Source organism: Andrena cerasifolii, chromosome 2 (assembly GCF_050908995.1).
Source record: "Andrena cerasifolii isolate SP2316 chromosome 2, iyAndCera1_principal, whole genome shotgun sequence".
Lineage (NCBI taxonomy): Eukaryota > Metazoa > Arthropoda > Insecta > Hymenoptera > Andrenidae > Andrena > Andrena cerasifolii.
In genome coordinates this window covers 12,808,893-12,825,195 of record NC_135119.1, presented here as the reverse complement: position 1 = coordinate 12,825,195, position 16,303 = coordinate 12,808,893, and the positions used below count along the sequence as shown (strand labels likewise).

The following is a 16,303-nucleotide window of genomic DNA, read 5'->3' as shown; positions in this document are numbered from 1 at the left end:
ACGAGCAAGGGCGTGGTTCCCGTGATTATTTCGTCCGGCGAGGACATGTTTCGTGGACAGGGGCGCTCGGCTATGATTACCGTTCCGCGGATAAAAGGCTTCCGCGAACGGCGCTGACTACCGGCGGTAAAACGAGTGCTACCTGGAGCGGCTTGGACAAGTTTGATAAGGGTCGTGATAAGATAAGAGGAACCTCACGGCCACCGTGCGAGGAAGTATGAAAGAGTAATCCCTGGTGTGGAACGCGCGAGCATAGTCATGGTCAATATTGCATGATGGGGGAGGTTACCCAGCCATCGATCATGCTGCAAGTTTCCATGATAGCCGTGATTCCACGCACAGTGATTTTCTTCCTCCCACTACCTGAAGGGGTGTATCAATTGCGTGGAAACATTATGCGCGAGGAATTCCTTCGCATCCGAAGTATGTACTTCTATGTTGCAACTAGGATCTGTCAAGTAAACGTTAGTGACGTGTTCGACCAGAAAATCATCCACGGAAATATCACGGGTCAGCAGTCTCGAAAAAGGTCTAACTGTGGCCCGCGAGTTGATAGAAATACGGTGCAATCGGGTGACGCGGATAAATTGCCACTGATCGAAGGTAGACTAGGTCAGGCAAGGTGACGATCGAGTTTCCCGGTCGGTCGAGCTTCGCCGCGGGATCGTTGTGATAAATTCGACCCGGCGAACCACCTCCTGGATCGGCAAGAAATATTCGCCGGAGTTGGACCATAAGCATCCTCGCAGCCGCATCATCGACTTTGTCGTGGGTATCCAAATGATGCCTGCGCCACCCTACTTTAAAGGGATAAGGCGTTCGAAGACTTATCTCATAATATATTTACGGTTACGTTGCGGTGGTTATATATTACCCGCTCCCTGTACTCTGATATATTATGCATTCCGAAGGCGATGCATTCTCGCATGTGCAGGTTGCGCGACTCGTTCATTTCCGACGTCGATCCACCGGGCTTGTTACGGTTTTTAAACCTGGAGACAAATTAACACGAATTACCTAGCAGATGCAACGACTGAAAGTCAAAGCCAATCATGCTGTACAAATACAAACATTTGAATTATCGCGGGTGGACAGAATACAGCGAGTTATAAACCGGATGCATATTTGAACTGCGGGTAAATCGGTTTTCTCGGGGGTGCAAGCCTACAAATGTTCCTCGCTCCCCATTACAGAGCTCCGCGGGACCAAAATTCTTCGCCAGCTTGATGCGTTCAAGCCTTTAATATTCTAGTGCTCGGAAACTAAACAGAATACACCCCTGGGCTCTTGACTCTCGACACTCCACTGTGTGACTATCTCCGTCCCCCGTTGCTTTTACGATCTCCCTATACCTATACACCCTTCATCTACGGCGAACCAGTAGCCCCCGCGTTCAGCTCGAAATTGCGCGACTACCGCGTAAGAAGACGCGTGAAATCCCTTCGCATGCATCCTGCACATTCACCAGTGCCGTCGACCTCTCTCTTCTACCTCCCGTGATCCATCTTCCTCTATCATCTCTCCCTTCCCTCCTGCCTCGTCCTCCCATTCCCCTGCCTCTCTATCTCTGTTACTCTCGACTGAATCCTTTTCGTCCCGATCCTACGTGGTTAAGAGTTGGATTACCCTTACGATGTTCCGCGGGCTAAATCACCTATTATGCATACGCCGGCACTTCTGCGAGGCAAGCGGACTCTCGCCGAGGTTAGAGCAGGCCGGAGTCGAGTTCCCGTGGCTCCGAAGACTCTCGCCTCTCGTTCTCTCAGTGGCAGGCCGGAATCCACCGCCTATTACTCCCTCATTTGCCCCCGGGTCCATAGAAATGTAATTAAATCCCCTGAGCGAACGCGAAACGACGCGACGACGCGAGCTGCCGTGCGCGCTGACTCGTGGGAAAGTCAAGGGAAGCTTCCGGGACGGCGGCGGGCTGGTGGGCGGCGGAAGGAGGGGGGGCACTTTTGACAGGCAAGCGTTAATTAGCGCCGTCAGGATCGACGACCTCATCATTTTTTTAAACTTAATTGGGCAAGCACCGCAATTAGAGCAGGCGTAAGGGGTGGCTCGGGGTAGGAGAAGGAACGCATCTACCGGACGATCTTCTGTTTCACGGGACAAAGGGCGCCCGTGGAGAAACGTCGTATTTTTCCTCCCAGCTTCCACGTTTATTTCTCCTCTCTTTTTCTTCTTTTTCCTCTGCTCTTTTCTCTTTAGAGCGCCAGCACGTGACCCCGCGGTTGATACACGCGGCCCCTGGACAGAGGGAAATTAATTTCAACGTTCGCAAGACGACTCGCAAACTTGGCCTCAGAATTCATGCAAGACACGGCGTTCACTGCACGACTCTCAGAGAAGCACACGTGAAAATGAAAATATTGTTTGCCCAGCAGCCGCGACTCGTCACGTTTGCGTAGTTACATTTTATAATTAATTGCCTTCCTCTTGTTACGCCGCGGAATTCCAGTTCTCGCCCGCGTGTCTCTGCGTTGTCGCGACGAGCTCAGAGGCGTCGTTATCAGTGAGAGTAGGGAGCAAATAGGTAAAGTTATTGGATATTATATGCTTGAAAAGGAACTCGTCGGGAAGACATCTCTTACACCTGACAGACGATGCCCTAAGAATTTGTTTAAATGTATATAAAAATATAAGACGTCTAGACAGTCTAGAGAAAACGGAAGCTTTAAAAAAACGGCGGCACTGACAGGTGTTTCGTATTCGAAACTACACAAAATCATTAAAAACGGAATACAGGCAAGAAAAATACGCTCAGATGCTGGAAAATTTGTATCATTAACAGCTTCCATGGAAAACATAATTCGGACAGAAGTATATAAAAGCTACAAAAATAACGAAATTCCAGTAATAGAAACACTGCACCAAAAGTTGCTATAAATAGTGACGATGATACTGAAGAAGAAGAAGAAGGAGAAGACGAAGGAGAAGACGAAGAAGAAGAAGGAGGAGAAGAAGTTTAACGCATCGTATAAGAAAATATTAAATGATAAATTTTAATTAATTCCTACATAATTATTATATTGATTCATAAATTCTCCACTACTGTTCTAATGCAGTACATATACCTTACTAAAATGTATTTGGATTTAATACGAGATAATTTTTAATAGCCAGCAGCAAAGCTTAATTAATGTCTTTTAATAATGATAAACCGTATCTTCAATTTCTGTTTTATTTTCTATTAGGGCCCCGATTTTGTCCTGGTCTTCTCTAAATACAGTCCTGCAAGAGGTAGTAGAGGGGCACGTTTAGCGGCCAGTACCCAGCAGGGTGTCGGTTAAGACCCCGCTGAGGGACTTCGCACCTAAGTCACTATAGCTCGGAGAGGCACTATAAGATGCTGCATCGGTTTCGGCGCGGAGATAGACGACGCTCCATTGGGAGCAACAGAAGAAAACCAAGGGTCTGAGGGAGGAGGACAGTTGCATCGATGCAATTGCGTTCCACGCTCCCTCGACTTCTGAAAGTCAGCTCTCTCCATCCCCCTCTCGCTGTGCCATGCATCTTCTTACACGCTCCCTTGAAAATCCCTTTCCTACCCTCTCCCCTTTCTTCGAGTCACCGGCAACTTTTAAAGTTTATCTTTACGCGCGTCGTGCCCGTTCGCCTTTCTTTCTGCAGTTCGTGGCGCGCTCCTCGCCCAGAGGACGGTGGCATCGCGATTCCCGGCCCGTTCGCCGGCGAGTGCCAACTTTACACTCAGTACATTATGAATACCACGATTCCGCGAAAGAAGTTATACGGTTCGGTCATTTTTAAAATGGAAAACTGCGACGAAAGTGGGTCGCGGGCTTAGGAGCAACGCTCCTGCCGCCCCTAGACTAGCCGATCCTGGAATCCTCTTATCGGCTTTCCGGCTCTCGAATACCTCTTCTCCGGATGTAGGAAGGGTGGCATATTTTCCCTCTCTCGCTACTCTTCGCCGTTGTATTATTAATTAGCAGCCGCGTAACACGGTTTTTTTACGCGGGAACACTGGTGTTTCAATAACCCTCCGAGGTGTCGGCAAACCCTTCTCCCCCTGGCACGATGAAGCTCTGATTTCCTGGGCTACCCCCGACGCGAAAGAGTCACGTTCTCAGAAAGCGGATAACTATGCGAGTTAATAGGTCTCGAATAGTTTGGCGTCACGTGACGACGCCGCAGTCCTGCGGCGAGCCATTTTTTTTTTATCGCCAAGCCGTAATCTGCACGCGTCCGTGGCGGCTTTCGTCGTGGAACCGCGATCTCGCACATTGTAATCCGCAGAAATATTAGAATACCAGGGCTGGCCGGTGTTAATGCTGGAGCCTTGTATCAGGGTTCATTAAAAAGCAGGAATTATTTGCCGCGAACGATCGCGAGGGGGTTGCCGCCGCTTGCTAATCGCGGGAGGACACGTGACCGTGTCGAAAAACACGCGAGAGCAATGCAAACTACGATAACGATACCGTGTCGCGACGTGACGAATGAGTTCAATGGAAACGTATTATCGCCTGCACTTACAGCCGTTATCGACAACTTTCATTTGAAACCTAAGAGGGCTGCCTTATTTCACGTGTTGTTTAGTCTAGCTAAAGCACGGTGGCTCGCAACGAAACTGCACAGCAAATGCAACGTCGCCGGCTTGCTGTTGATACGGTGTGCTTACCGTGTTAATACCGAAAGGCACGTGATACGTACTGAATATTTCATTCGACGGTACTATATCTTTCTCTAAAATGAGGTGGTAATGTTGAAAATGATGTAGAGGGTGTTTTAGGGGCTCGTGAAGGGGCTGTCCATTTCTTGCGAGTGGAGATAAGAAAAATGTTGCGTGATTTCGGAAGATCTGTTCTTCCTTGATCGTATCTTTATCGTAGATGCACCAATGCACTTGGAATCCTTTAATCATTAAATTCCTATTCTCCCTGTTCCTTACGTGATTAAATTCTGTCAGGAATTGAATTAGCATGTCAGAGAAACGTAAGACTTCGTTCCTTTCGTTCCCTTCCCTTTGCATTCTCCGTTCGCTTTGGCACAGTGGATACTCAAAAGATGGCGCATCACTGATGGAACTCTTTCTTTCTTATACTCCTAGATTTCCTAGAAATACTCCTTTCCTAGAGTACCTATTTAAGACACAAGACACGATTATGGATACCAACGATTCTCCAGCTCCAGTTTCTCTTTGGTCGCGGTCTTTATATTTACGCAGTACCTACCCTCTCCTTCTGCCGTGCCTCGTAAACGTCAGGAATCGGAGGAAAACTCTGATCGATCGGAAACAAAGTGCACCGTTCCGATGTACCGCAGAGGCATCCACAGACTCCGGGTCCCATTAACGTATTCTCGTTGCACGCGTCGTTAGGTTCCATCACGTCAGCGCGCCTTAAACGTTGAAACGTTTAGACCCCGGGTCTCAGTGTGTCTCATGATAGAGAAGGCAATTTAGGGCGCGTTCCTGGCGTCCTCACGCGACACCGAATGATTTTACGGGCGTTAATTGGCGTGCCACGTCCCCAAGCCGTCAGCAGGTATATGATTCCCTCTTTCTTTTTCCCCTCCCCCGTGGAAAAAAAAGAGTAAGACGCCCGGTGTCAGGTTGATGGATGGATGAGTCTCGAGTTGGCCGCTGTTCGAACGACACCGCGTTGGTTCGTTGACCCAGACGGGTTCGTTTAAAACTTTCAACCTCGAAAACTTGATACCACCTCTACCCCCGAGCCGATACGAGCACGCCGCCTCTATACTGTTTTAAACTACCTCCCGATAGCGTCGGAATTTGTCCGGGATTAAAAGTGAACGGGAGGGGGCGGGCAGCTTTGTAATATTCCACGTCACGGTTATCTCCGGTGTCATCCGCAGAAATTACATTTCAGCTTTCTCTATAGCGTACCAACGTCAGATTTTTCAAGCGACCTCCTCGTGTACCGATACAACGTTCCTCGCTTTTCTTTCGCCAAGTTTAGCCGTAGCGTTAATAGCCGGTTATAAAAATTAGCTGGCCACACACGGGGAGGTTTGCCCGCGGTCTTCATCCGTCGCGTTTCAAGTCTGCGGGCTTAACTGCATGTTAGTGATGCATGTCCATGATCGATTTATACCGTCACGGTTCTCGTGACAAACTTCAACCGCGTGACAAAACAGTTGTTCAACATTAATGTGCAGTTACGTCATATCAGTTACGGTTCCTATATAGCTCTATAACTTTTATTTTTTAGGTTCTATAATTGTTGCAAGAATCGGTTCTATAACCGCTTTGTAACTTATATAGAACCTAAAAAAAAATTATAGAACCTAAAAAATAAAAGTTATAGAGCTATATAGGAACCGTAACTTATATAGTCCGATATTTAGGTTCTTTATAACGGTTATTCCGAATAAAGGTTCTTCATAACTCTTTCAGTCAGAACCTTTACTATAACAGTTTGAAACAGTTATTTTCGAAACCTATTCAAGCCCTGATCCACAGTTTCGATGAAATCCGCGGATAAACCAGCGGTTTTCATCCATTAACACGCACTTTTATCTGTCACCGATTTATCCAACGTGATTTATCTGTGAACTTTCGTCGTATATTAGTGGGTATTTGTAGTTTTGATCCGCCGCAGACTTTGATCGCAGGTTTGTCGGCGACGGATGAAGACCGCGTGGAAACCTCCCCGTGTGTGCCAGCTTGACTCTTCGCAGCCCTCGGATCGCGCTGGTTGAACGACCGCTTTTCGAAGTTTAATTTCAAACGCGAAGGTGAAGAATTTTTTATTCTCGCGACCCTATAAGTAGTAGCTCCAGGCAACCAAGAACGTATCAGGGAAAGGTGGTGTCCTGTAGCGAATCGAATAGACGGGCCCCAAGAGCAGTGCTTCGAAATAAAAACTACCCTCCATCCACGAAAGAAAAATCAATGCAGAAGCGCAACGATTTCGTTTCGTGTCCGAATCTGAGCCCCCTTCGCAAACAATGGTTGGTTCGGCGGGCAACCCCCTCGGTTTACCGGTTGATCGAGATCGCCGCGCGTGATTTCGATTTCGACGCTTTAGCAAGCACTTGGCGATTTATTTAACTTTAAGAGGAGTTGACCGGTGAAGTGGTGGCCAACGAAAGGGGCGTGGAGGGAGGAGATGGGTGGAGGGGGGTGGAGGATTTGGGCAGAGGGACGGGGAGGAGGTGAATAGCTGGTTTTGCGGGGCGCGAAAGTGGAGAATAGGTGGATGCGCGAGCGTGCATCGGTGGAAAAGCCGGCGGGCAGGCACCCCTCGGTCGCGTCGCGTCGCGTCGTTCGGGGGCGTCAATGTATTGGGGCTACGTTCCAGGTTGATGCCACTGCTGCTGGACGCAATTTGAGAGCAATCGACTGAACGACACGCCGCAAATCAAACCCGTCCGTGGTAGTCGTGTGTTAGCCAGCCTCACCTCCACCGACTGTGTCACCCTCTCTGATCCCCCTTCACCCCAGCCCTCTCTGTGTCACCTTTCGACCGCTGCCCACCCACGCCCACCCTTTTCGTTTCGTGGATCCTCCACTGTCCTCTCAATTCGAGTTGACGCTTCTCCGTACGGTCGAGCGATTCGAGTTGCCGCGCGACAGCTGCTCCCGCCGATGCATCACCTCGCGTCCGACGCGCATTACACCGCTGTTACTGTTAATTGAATCGATCGTTTTCAGATTGGCGGTTGCTCTACTAGCACCGTAAAATCCACGAAATCACGTCGCGCGTGCCCCCGGCCTGCATGCATAAGCGAGAGACGCGCTCCCACCCCTCGAGCGGCACGGGGTGAGAAGCGGCTCGCCGCGTTCGGAGCAGAGGGTGTACCGCAAATTCGGTGTATCGGATACGGGCTGGTTCGAGGAACCGGGTAACGACTGAACTTCCGACTGTCTGTGCCCCTTTCGAGCGAGCCAAGGGGTCGTTAAGATCGAGGGTTGATACGGTCGGATGCGATTTCGTTTGGTAAGCGAAACTGTTCAACGTGGGTTTGACGAGTTTCTTTGAATTTCTGCTTGACGCATTATTGTGACGTAAGCTGAGCCCTCGCACCGGGAAACAGCGGTTTGTAGTGGCGGTTAAGGGAAAGGGATTTTCAGAGCTCCATGATTTAATAATAGCTGAAATTTCGCTTGGAATTTCGCGAATAGGGAAACTTGCGTCAACCGATTCGGTTAACGGATTGCCGTCGTTAATGTAAACTTCGCGCTACCCAAAAAGTACTTGGCGAGAATCGGATGTACGCGAAATTATCTGACGTATACTTGAAACTCCGTGCAGTTTCCGCGGTGTAGTTTGATTGCTAGTCGAACTCCAACTATTTGTATGACCTTATTTGAGGTTTGTGCTCTTTGAGATCGAAGTTTGCGCGCTGCACCGCGTCGGGAACGGTTATGTTTCAGAAATCCATGTATATCCCTGGCAAGTTACTTCGTTACTTGACCGAGTTTCGATGTAGCCGTTCAAAAACTGCATTGCGATTGGAATAAAGTTTCCCCTGCCACCTGTGCCTCGTTTTAAACTCCACGTTCCTCATATATCTTTAACACAAAAGAACACGAGGCTAGGGATTCCATCGCGCACCCGGATACACCCCGGGTACCTACCATAGAATGCATTAACACCTAAAACTCTACCTATGAACGCGGTGATGTAAATCGAAGCCCACCGTTACAATTGTCACGCAGCGATTCACCCAGTCGATACTGCAGGCTTTACTTGAAGCCTCGCGTATACCATTGTTGGCATTAATTAAAACCTCTCGCAAATTCGCGGCTGCGGATACTGGAAACTGCACGGGGCACGGCGGCCCAGTCGGATCTCACGTTCTGCCGGCACACGGAAAATACTGAGGCGCATTTGGTCGATCGATGATCTCTGTGAAGCGCTTAATTCACCGCTTACCCATCCGCGGCCAAAACGAATAGCTCAATGGCCAGTGCCACTCGTCTGACACTTGGTAACTGCAACGTCCCCTCAATTTGCATCGGCCCGCTCGACCGTCACGCGATCGTTGCTATTAATCGATTCGATTGCTTTCGAATTGACAGTTCTCTTAAACGATGTCCCGCTGATTTACCAGCGGATGTTTGCACGGCCGCGAACAAAAGCGGCTACCCTGCTCCTCCATCTGCTTTTTCTCCCTTCGACCGTCCAACGTTTCGGGGATTATCATGATGTTTCACCGCGCCGCGCTGCGGTCATTGAATCTTTAACCGACATTCGAGTCGAGTCGATTCCCCACGCGCACGTTTCGCCCCTGTATTTCGAATCTACCAGTTACGAATTTTCTCTGTTTTTCGTTGCGGCGATGGCTTCGTTGTTTTTTCCCTTGTGCTCGCGATGCGCAGTTCCGTGGCCGGGCCAGCGCGGGCAGAACGCTTGCTCCACGGACGCAAATTGACTTTTTCGTTCATCCCCTCGAATTCCCTCGCGTCTTGCTTGATTGCCGCCCATACATTCCGCGCAACGCATCGGCGGTCTTCCCCCAAACGCGCAACGATCGTTCTCTTTTGCACAGCTTTTCCTTTGTCCGCGCATCTATTCAGCCGCGATGTCAATTACGTTATACTCATCGACCTACGGCGCGATAGCAACGCGATACACCCGTGGAACAAAGTGAAATTGATAGCAGGCGGTTCGGCGTGACCCCACAAAGCGCCGGACAAGAATATATCCGCGACGTCTTTGGTAATCGAATCGTTTCGCTCCGATCGCGAATTAAGGTTAACATCAATCATAGTTAAGGACAAAGCTAACTGGAACTGCTCCGCCAATTTTTAGAATATCGAGCTTGGCTCGCTCGAAGGGTGATTAACTTTGTGATTCGGAAAAGTCCGTGCTTCTAAAATCTGAAATAATTGTCAGATCCTATTATACACGCGCTGTATACTTTTCGATATTAATCTTTCTGTTTCCGAAACTACCTAGGTATCTTTGTGTACATATATCCTTCTGCGATATCATTCAACTACAGTTGACGAAATAACTGAATCCCAGCGTATCTAGGCTCGTCAAAATCAGATTAGCGGAATTACTTACAAGGGAGGATCTCCCACCTGGAAACTAAAAAAATTATGAAACTTTGGGGATATGTAGAGGAAGTATAAATATATGTAAAGAAAATCACGACACTCGTAGACTTGCGTCGTCGCTTCTCTTCAAGTTTGAATCTGCCGCGTTACTGACGAAGGCCACTGACCGATGGCGCGGTAGAGCACGAGCTTGGTGAGATGACGAGGAATTGTGGTAGAGAGAATTTGGAAGAGAAGGTTCGAGACTGTTAAGGGGAAAAATACTGGTTATAGATAAATAAGATACCTGGAATAAAAGCTTTAAATGTTGTTTCTCTTATTTTTACAGAGAAACGCAATTAAGTTTTTATTCTAAGCTCCAAATTGGAATAAGGAAAACCCTATCTAGAGACGCGGTAGCGTCTCGACGCCAAGTATATGAAAGACACCATGTATATGTCGACTGTCGCTACCGCTATCATTTACTCGTCGCACGGCTATTCCAACCTAAAGCCGCGTATTCACCTGCGCATTCGCCCCGAATGTGCATTCGGCGCGCACCGATTTTTTTCTCGTCCGGTGTTCGGCGCGTGTTCGGGGCGCGGCGCGCATTCGGGCCGATCCGCTTGTTGGCGGTCCATCAAAGCGCGCATTCGGGTCCGAACAATACCATGAAATGGACGCCGCAAATTTCACCCAACCCCGAACGCGCGCCGAATGCGCGCCGAACGCGCGCTGAGCTCCGAACGGGCAAAAAATCGGTGCGCGCCGAATGCACATTCGGGGCGAATGCGCAGGTGAATACGCGGCTTAACCTGAAACTTATTTCATTAATATCTCATCACGTCTGCAATATTTTCTAAATTTAAAGGCATTTTTCTGACGTAAACCGCATATAAGCTTTCGATCAAGACCAAATTCAATAAAATCGGACCACGCATGACAGAGATATCGTAATACCGTCTCATGGATCAGTCGGAAACGGTGATTATTCTTCTGATTCTGATTCTTCAAGCCAAATTTTCGTCGAGGACGAAAAAGAGTATTATCAAATAAATCACAAAAAAATAGAAAATAATAAATATAATATTAAAAATTATCTGAAGTCATTCCCTATGCAAATTATCTTTGTAAAATAATACAAAAGCAGTTTCCCGAGAAAAGTTACTCCTTTTAATTTAGGACTACCGTTTGGTAACTTACAAAATTCGGAAAACAGCCGGATTTCCAGGGATCAATTTTACCAGCTTACAGTGAATTTGAGCAGTCAAAAATTACGTAATACATACCTATATATCTCCTGCACATCACCAAAGTTGTATAATTGTTTGAATTTGTGGGTTGGGGGTGTTCCCTTGTTAGATATTAATTTCGAATACTGGCGTAATTTACCTGACGTGCCACCCCGTTGCTCCATCCTCCCCCGGTAGCAACCGTTACCCTCGGCGACAAGTGGAGCGAGCAGGGATACGATAAAGAGGTTAATACGGTTTTAGGTAGGAAAGGAGTGGAAATAGCGGGCGTGTGTATACGGGTGCGTCCTTAAACGCTATGAAACGGGTCGCATGCGAAACAGGAAGGCTCGAGCCGCCGGCAACAAGCAGCCGTGTAGCCAGCGTCCAGTCGTTTACACTTTAAAGGATCGCGTGGCCGCGTCCGTGTGTCCGCAGCGCGGTTAATGGGGAACTGGCATCGTTAAAATATTGAAGGGAAATATTACTCGGCCGTCTATGGGCGCGTAATACTTCTAAACAGAAGCCTAACGATCCGCCGCAGGCGTGGAAACGCGAGTTACGGCGCCTCGTGTTTTCGATGCTGATAGGACACGAGCATCGATACAGGTCGTTCTAGCGTTTAAACGCGGAGATCAGCGAGCGGAGGAAAAAAGCGCCGGGATGGGTCGTTTTCACGGGGAACCTTCTACCTTGTAAGGATTCGAAGCACTTGTAATTGCGGTGGTTGTGGTCGTCGCGGAAGCTGCTGGTCCATGCTCGGTTGCTTGTAGATCGCTAAGCTACAACGGTGGATCGTTGAAGCGTGCGCAAAGAATGCCTGGATTCTGGTGTTCGTGTGACATGTTTTGCCCCTTTTTTTAATCCTGTAACGTTGGACTTCTGACTCTACCTGTATCTGTTTCTGTGTTCTATGCGCAGTCGGTATTGAGTCAGTACAGTAGATCGAGGCGCGGAGCAGGAGTCAGTGAATCTAACCCACAATTCTCTGATTGCAGATGTTTTGAAGCGCACCAGGCGAAAAGATGAAGACCGTAATCGCGTGCTGCGTCCTCTTTCTTCTCGCCAGCGACGTCCACTCCGTCGAGTGGATGCACAGCGCTGTTCTGGACAATAACTTCTTAGTTCTATGGACGCCGGGCGAGAGGGACGTGACGTTCGAGATTCAAGTGAAGACCCTCGGCTACGTGGGCCTGGGCTTCAAGAACGATGACGACACAGTTGGCACTGACATGGTCATCGGATGGGTGGACAACAACGGGCAGCTCCATCTTCAGGTAAGTGTCCTTAAGAGACGTTATTCTAGGAAAGCCCCCATTTCCCCTGAAACGATCGTATTTCTCTCGACGATTTCTCGGAAGGTCTTGATGCACCGAAATAACGACGTCCGCAGACGAAGCCTCGTAGTCGCGCGCGAAACAGGAGAAAAAGAGAGACGTAGGTACCTAATTATCGTAGCTACGTGGACGAAGCTATTGAAAACCGTTTTTCCACCCGTCTTCCGTTCCATCGAGATCATATTCATTTTCCCGAACGTTCGTGTGGAATAACTTCGACTAATTACTCTTATGCTACCGACCCAGGCTGCTCCGTCGAATGTTGCGGAGACCGTCAGGAATGCTAACCGGCGCGCACGGGGGTTGGAGGGGCGCGCATAATGATAGTCCTTCCGGAGATAAGTAATGGGTTCCTCGTTTCGATCGGTGCATCGGATAGTTATCAATCTTGCCAACTGAAGCCAGCGGCCTGTCATTACGCGTGCTCGTCATTTTGTACGACACTTGTTGTCGTTTTATTTCCCGGGGGACGATTATCTTGGACAATTTTCAGTCACCGAGTATGATGTATTGCTTCTGTCGAAACGGTGTTTCACGGCGCCCGATCGCATCCCCCGATGGCAGGGATAGAATTTCGGCTCGCCTCGCCAACGTTGACAGAAATATGGCGCGCAGGTACGTGCTAACCGTAGAGTCATCTGAATATTCGGTCGTCATTCTGAAGTAACACCTAAAAGGTAGGGATCAGCCGGATGCTCTCCGGCTCGTCGGAACCGAGCACTTTCGAAATGCCTTCCAGATCCGTGGAAGTCATCTGGTAAAGCGCGGTAGGCAAACATCGCGGCACGGGGACGCCAGAAAACGCTTCGAACCGGTTTAATTTCGCTAGAAGAGAGGCTTACAAAGGGAACGTGCGTAGAATCTTGTCGCTCCGGGACGCGGCCGGTTTATTTTCGAGTGTTGTTAAATTTAAAACATCTCGTTGCCCCCCCGGCGCATCTGTTGACGCGCGAGCCCTTCTCGAAAACCGGACTCGAGAGGATTACGCGGCTATCCTCCCTTTCATCAGCGTTGCGCGGCTGTTGTCACTTTACCCGGTTCTTCATAACATCCTGGGCCCAGGAGAGGGAGATGGATGCCGGTCTTTTTGTTTTCCTCCTGGTGGCTTTCCCGTGGCGCAAATGGGGGGACGGGCAGCAGCCGTTACACGAGCAACCGCGCGCGTTGCTCACTCCTCGCCTCTCATTCGCGCGTTTGTCGTTGAACATTTCTTTTACAACCAGCTTTGGCAACGGCTGCGCCGTGCGTCGGCGTTTCATCATCAGCTACGGCCGGGCCACTTGGCCGGCGGTTTTCCAGCGACGACAAATTCGCTTGGCATCGCGCTTGCGTTACTTGTCAGCCGGCTGACAGATCCTCTTCCTTTTCTGATTACCTTTCGCGATTAACGACAGCAATTCTGGCTCGCTAACCCCTTTGCCGCGCAGAGCACGTCTATAATTTCTCTTCGTCCACCGGCTCTCCGGTTCACTCGTTCATTTCGAGCTGCGCTCGCTATCATCGGGATGATATCCTTTTCCCGGCGATGGATTCGGTACTCGCGTTCGATCGACGGATCACCTTTCTCTTAAAAGATTTCAAGAACACCAGTCGCTCCCTACCTCGTTAACATCTAAATCATCCCACTCGTGCAATTTAGACTAAACTCCCTGCAGATATTTTTGAACAAAGTCCCTTCGACCCAAGGAATTGGGCTGACGCAGTTTCGCATTGGACCGCGCGAACGGTTCGCTTATTACTACCTAGCGTGCAATCATTCAGTACGAGCGGGGCTACGCCCGCGTTATAGAGATCTCGGTCGTTTCTTCTAAAATGGAAAGGAGCCGTAACAGAGGAGAGAGGGATGCAATATAGGAAAGCAATCTTCTCCGTGGACTGGCGCGGGGGTTACCGTGAGTGGTGGGTCGGTGGTACTTAGGTACATATCTACGTAGGTAGGTAGTCAGGCTGCAGATCGCGTCCGTCTCGCGTGTCCGCAATTTTTCCGGTAGAATCGTTGCCCGCTCGTTCCATAATGCATGCCGTGCCGCGCGCAATGCTCTATGCGATGCAGCCGTCGCCGGACGTTCTCATACGGAGAGCGACGCCAGGAAGAAAGAGGTAGGGTGGATCGCGCGAATGGATAGAATGGGACAGAGTGGACGGAAGGACGAGCGAAGGAAGAGGGTGGAAGGCTGGAGAGAGAGTTGACGGCCAATGGGAGCGAGAAGGTTTTTCGTTATGATCGTAATCTTAGAACCAGAACAGCCGCGGGCGTCCAGAGCAGCCAGACGACCGAACGACCCCGGCGACTCCTAGCGCTCGATTTCTTGTCCTCGTGGACGTGGATGCCCGTTTTGCACCCACCCCCGTTGCACACGCTTCCAATCCAACGGCCCGATTTCTTTTATTCGCGTGGTTTAACTTCCACCTCCCCCTTGGAGGCCCTCCACTACCGTGGCAAACGAACCGAGCTTCCTGCAATATATGGTAATGATGGACGAACGGGGTTGACGTTGAAATCGAACGTCCAGCCGAGTCCCGCCGTTCTAATGGTCATTGCTACGACCGCGCCACCTGCTCGCGCCCTGTTTATGGAGAGTATATTCGACGGGGAGCTTCGTTATCGTTATTGCTCGCTCGGGTGAATTGCGAACGTGGAAGAGGAGCGGGGTCCGACAAGACGAATCGAAGTTGATTAAAGATGTACGCTCGATACATTCCCCCGTTCAGGCTCCAAGGCTCCCTGTGTATTCAACCACTTGCAGGCCCTCGCCCCTCCGCCTCAGTTAGCTGAATTCAATTTTCCTGGTCTAATTCTTTTACTCGCTTCGTTTAACTTTGCCTGTTCCGTTCCGGCGCGTCGTCTCACGGCTGGATCCGTGGCTCGCTGTCTATTTGAGGTCTCTCCTATCCGAAGTGCTTTCCGAACGAGCAACCACGGAACGACATTCACACTTCTGGGTAACCTCGATTTAGTTACTCTTAAGCCTATCAACGATTTCTGTCAACTCCACATTCCCACGACGACGATTACGCAATTGCGGAGGGAAAAGGAACTGGGAACGATTTTGACAAACCGAGGAAGCTCGAAGAAAGGAGGGTTTCATATTCGTGCGTCGTAAACCGCCACCATTCGCAACGCGGTATGATTAGTGTTCCTGATTTCTCCATATTTTTTGTTTCTCGAGAAATCAGAAATGAGATCATATTTCTTGAGAATTCTCGAGAATTCTCGAGAAATTGAAAAAAATATTGCAAAAATTATAGTTTTGGAATAATGTTGATAATATTTATCTAAAACACAAGAAAACTTTAACTAAATGATTATTCCTGTCTAATTTATACAAAACTTGTGTAAATGAAAAAATAGATATTAAATATTATTGGTAAATTTTTTTATTTAATACAAAATTTGTACAAAGCGTAGCATTACTTTTTGGTTCTAAAATTTATTTTTAAATAGCACAATGCGTCTAAGGTAGCGTCAGCGAATCTATTTCTTTTTTGTGGCAAAATCTGTTACTGTTATAAATAAATGAGATTTATAATATTTTTCCTAGACTTAAGTTTCTCGAGAAATAGTATAATTTCTCGAGAAATAGTATAATTTCTCGAGAAATAGTATGATTTCTCGAGAAATAGTATAATTTCTCGAGAAATACTATAATTTCTCGAGAAACTTAAGTCTAGGAAAAATATTATAAATCTCATTTATTTTCGTAAATGAATCTATTACTAGTTAATCGCGAACGTATAAACACATCTACAATTTATAAAAC

At 48.6% G+C, this 16,303-nt stretch overlaps 1 protein-coding gene across 1 annotated transcript in view; it reads left to right on the top strand.

Annotated features, from left to right (window-relative positions):
• Positions 1–16,303, top strand: part of Olf413 (DBH like monooxygenase olf413) — a 194,958-nt gene that overhangs the window by 83,609 nt on the left and 95,046 nt on the right. Inside the window, exon 2 of the mRNA XM_076830439.1 lies at positions 12,204–12,482. Within this exon, the coding sequence (XP_076686554.1) occupies positions 12,231–12,482 (252 nt within the window). The 5' untranslated portion in view covers positions 12,204–12,230. The remainder of the gene's footprint in view (positions 1–12,203; positions 12,483–16,303) is intronic.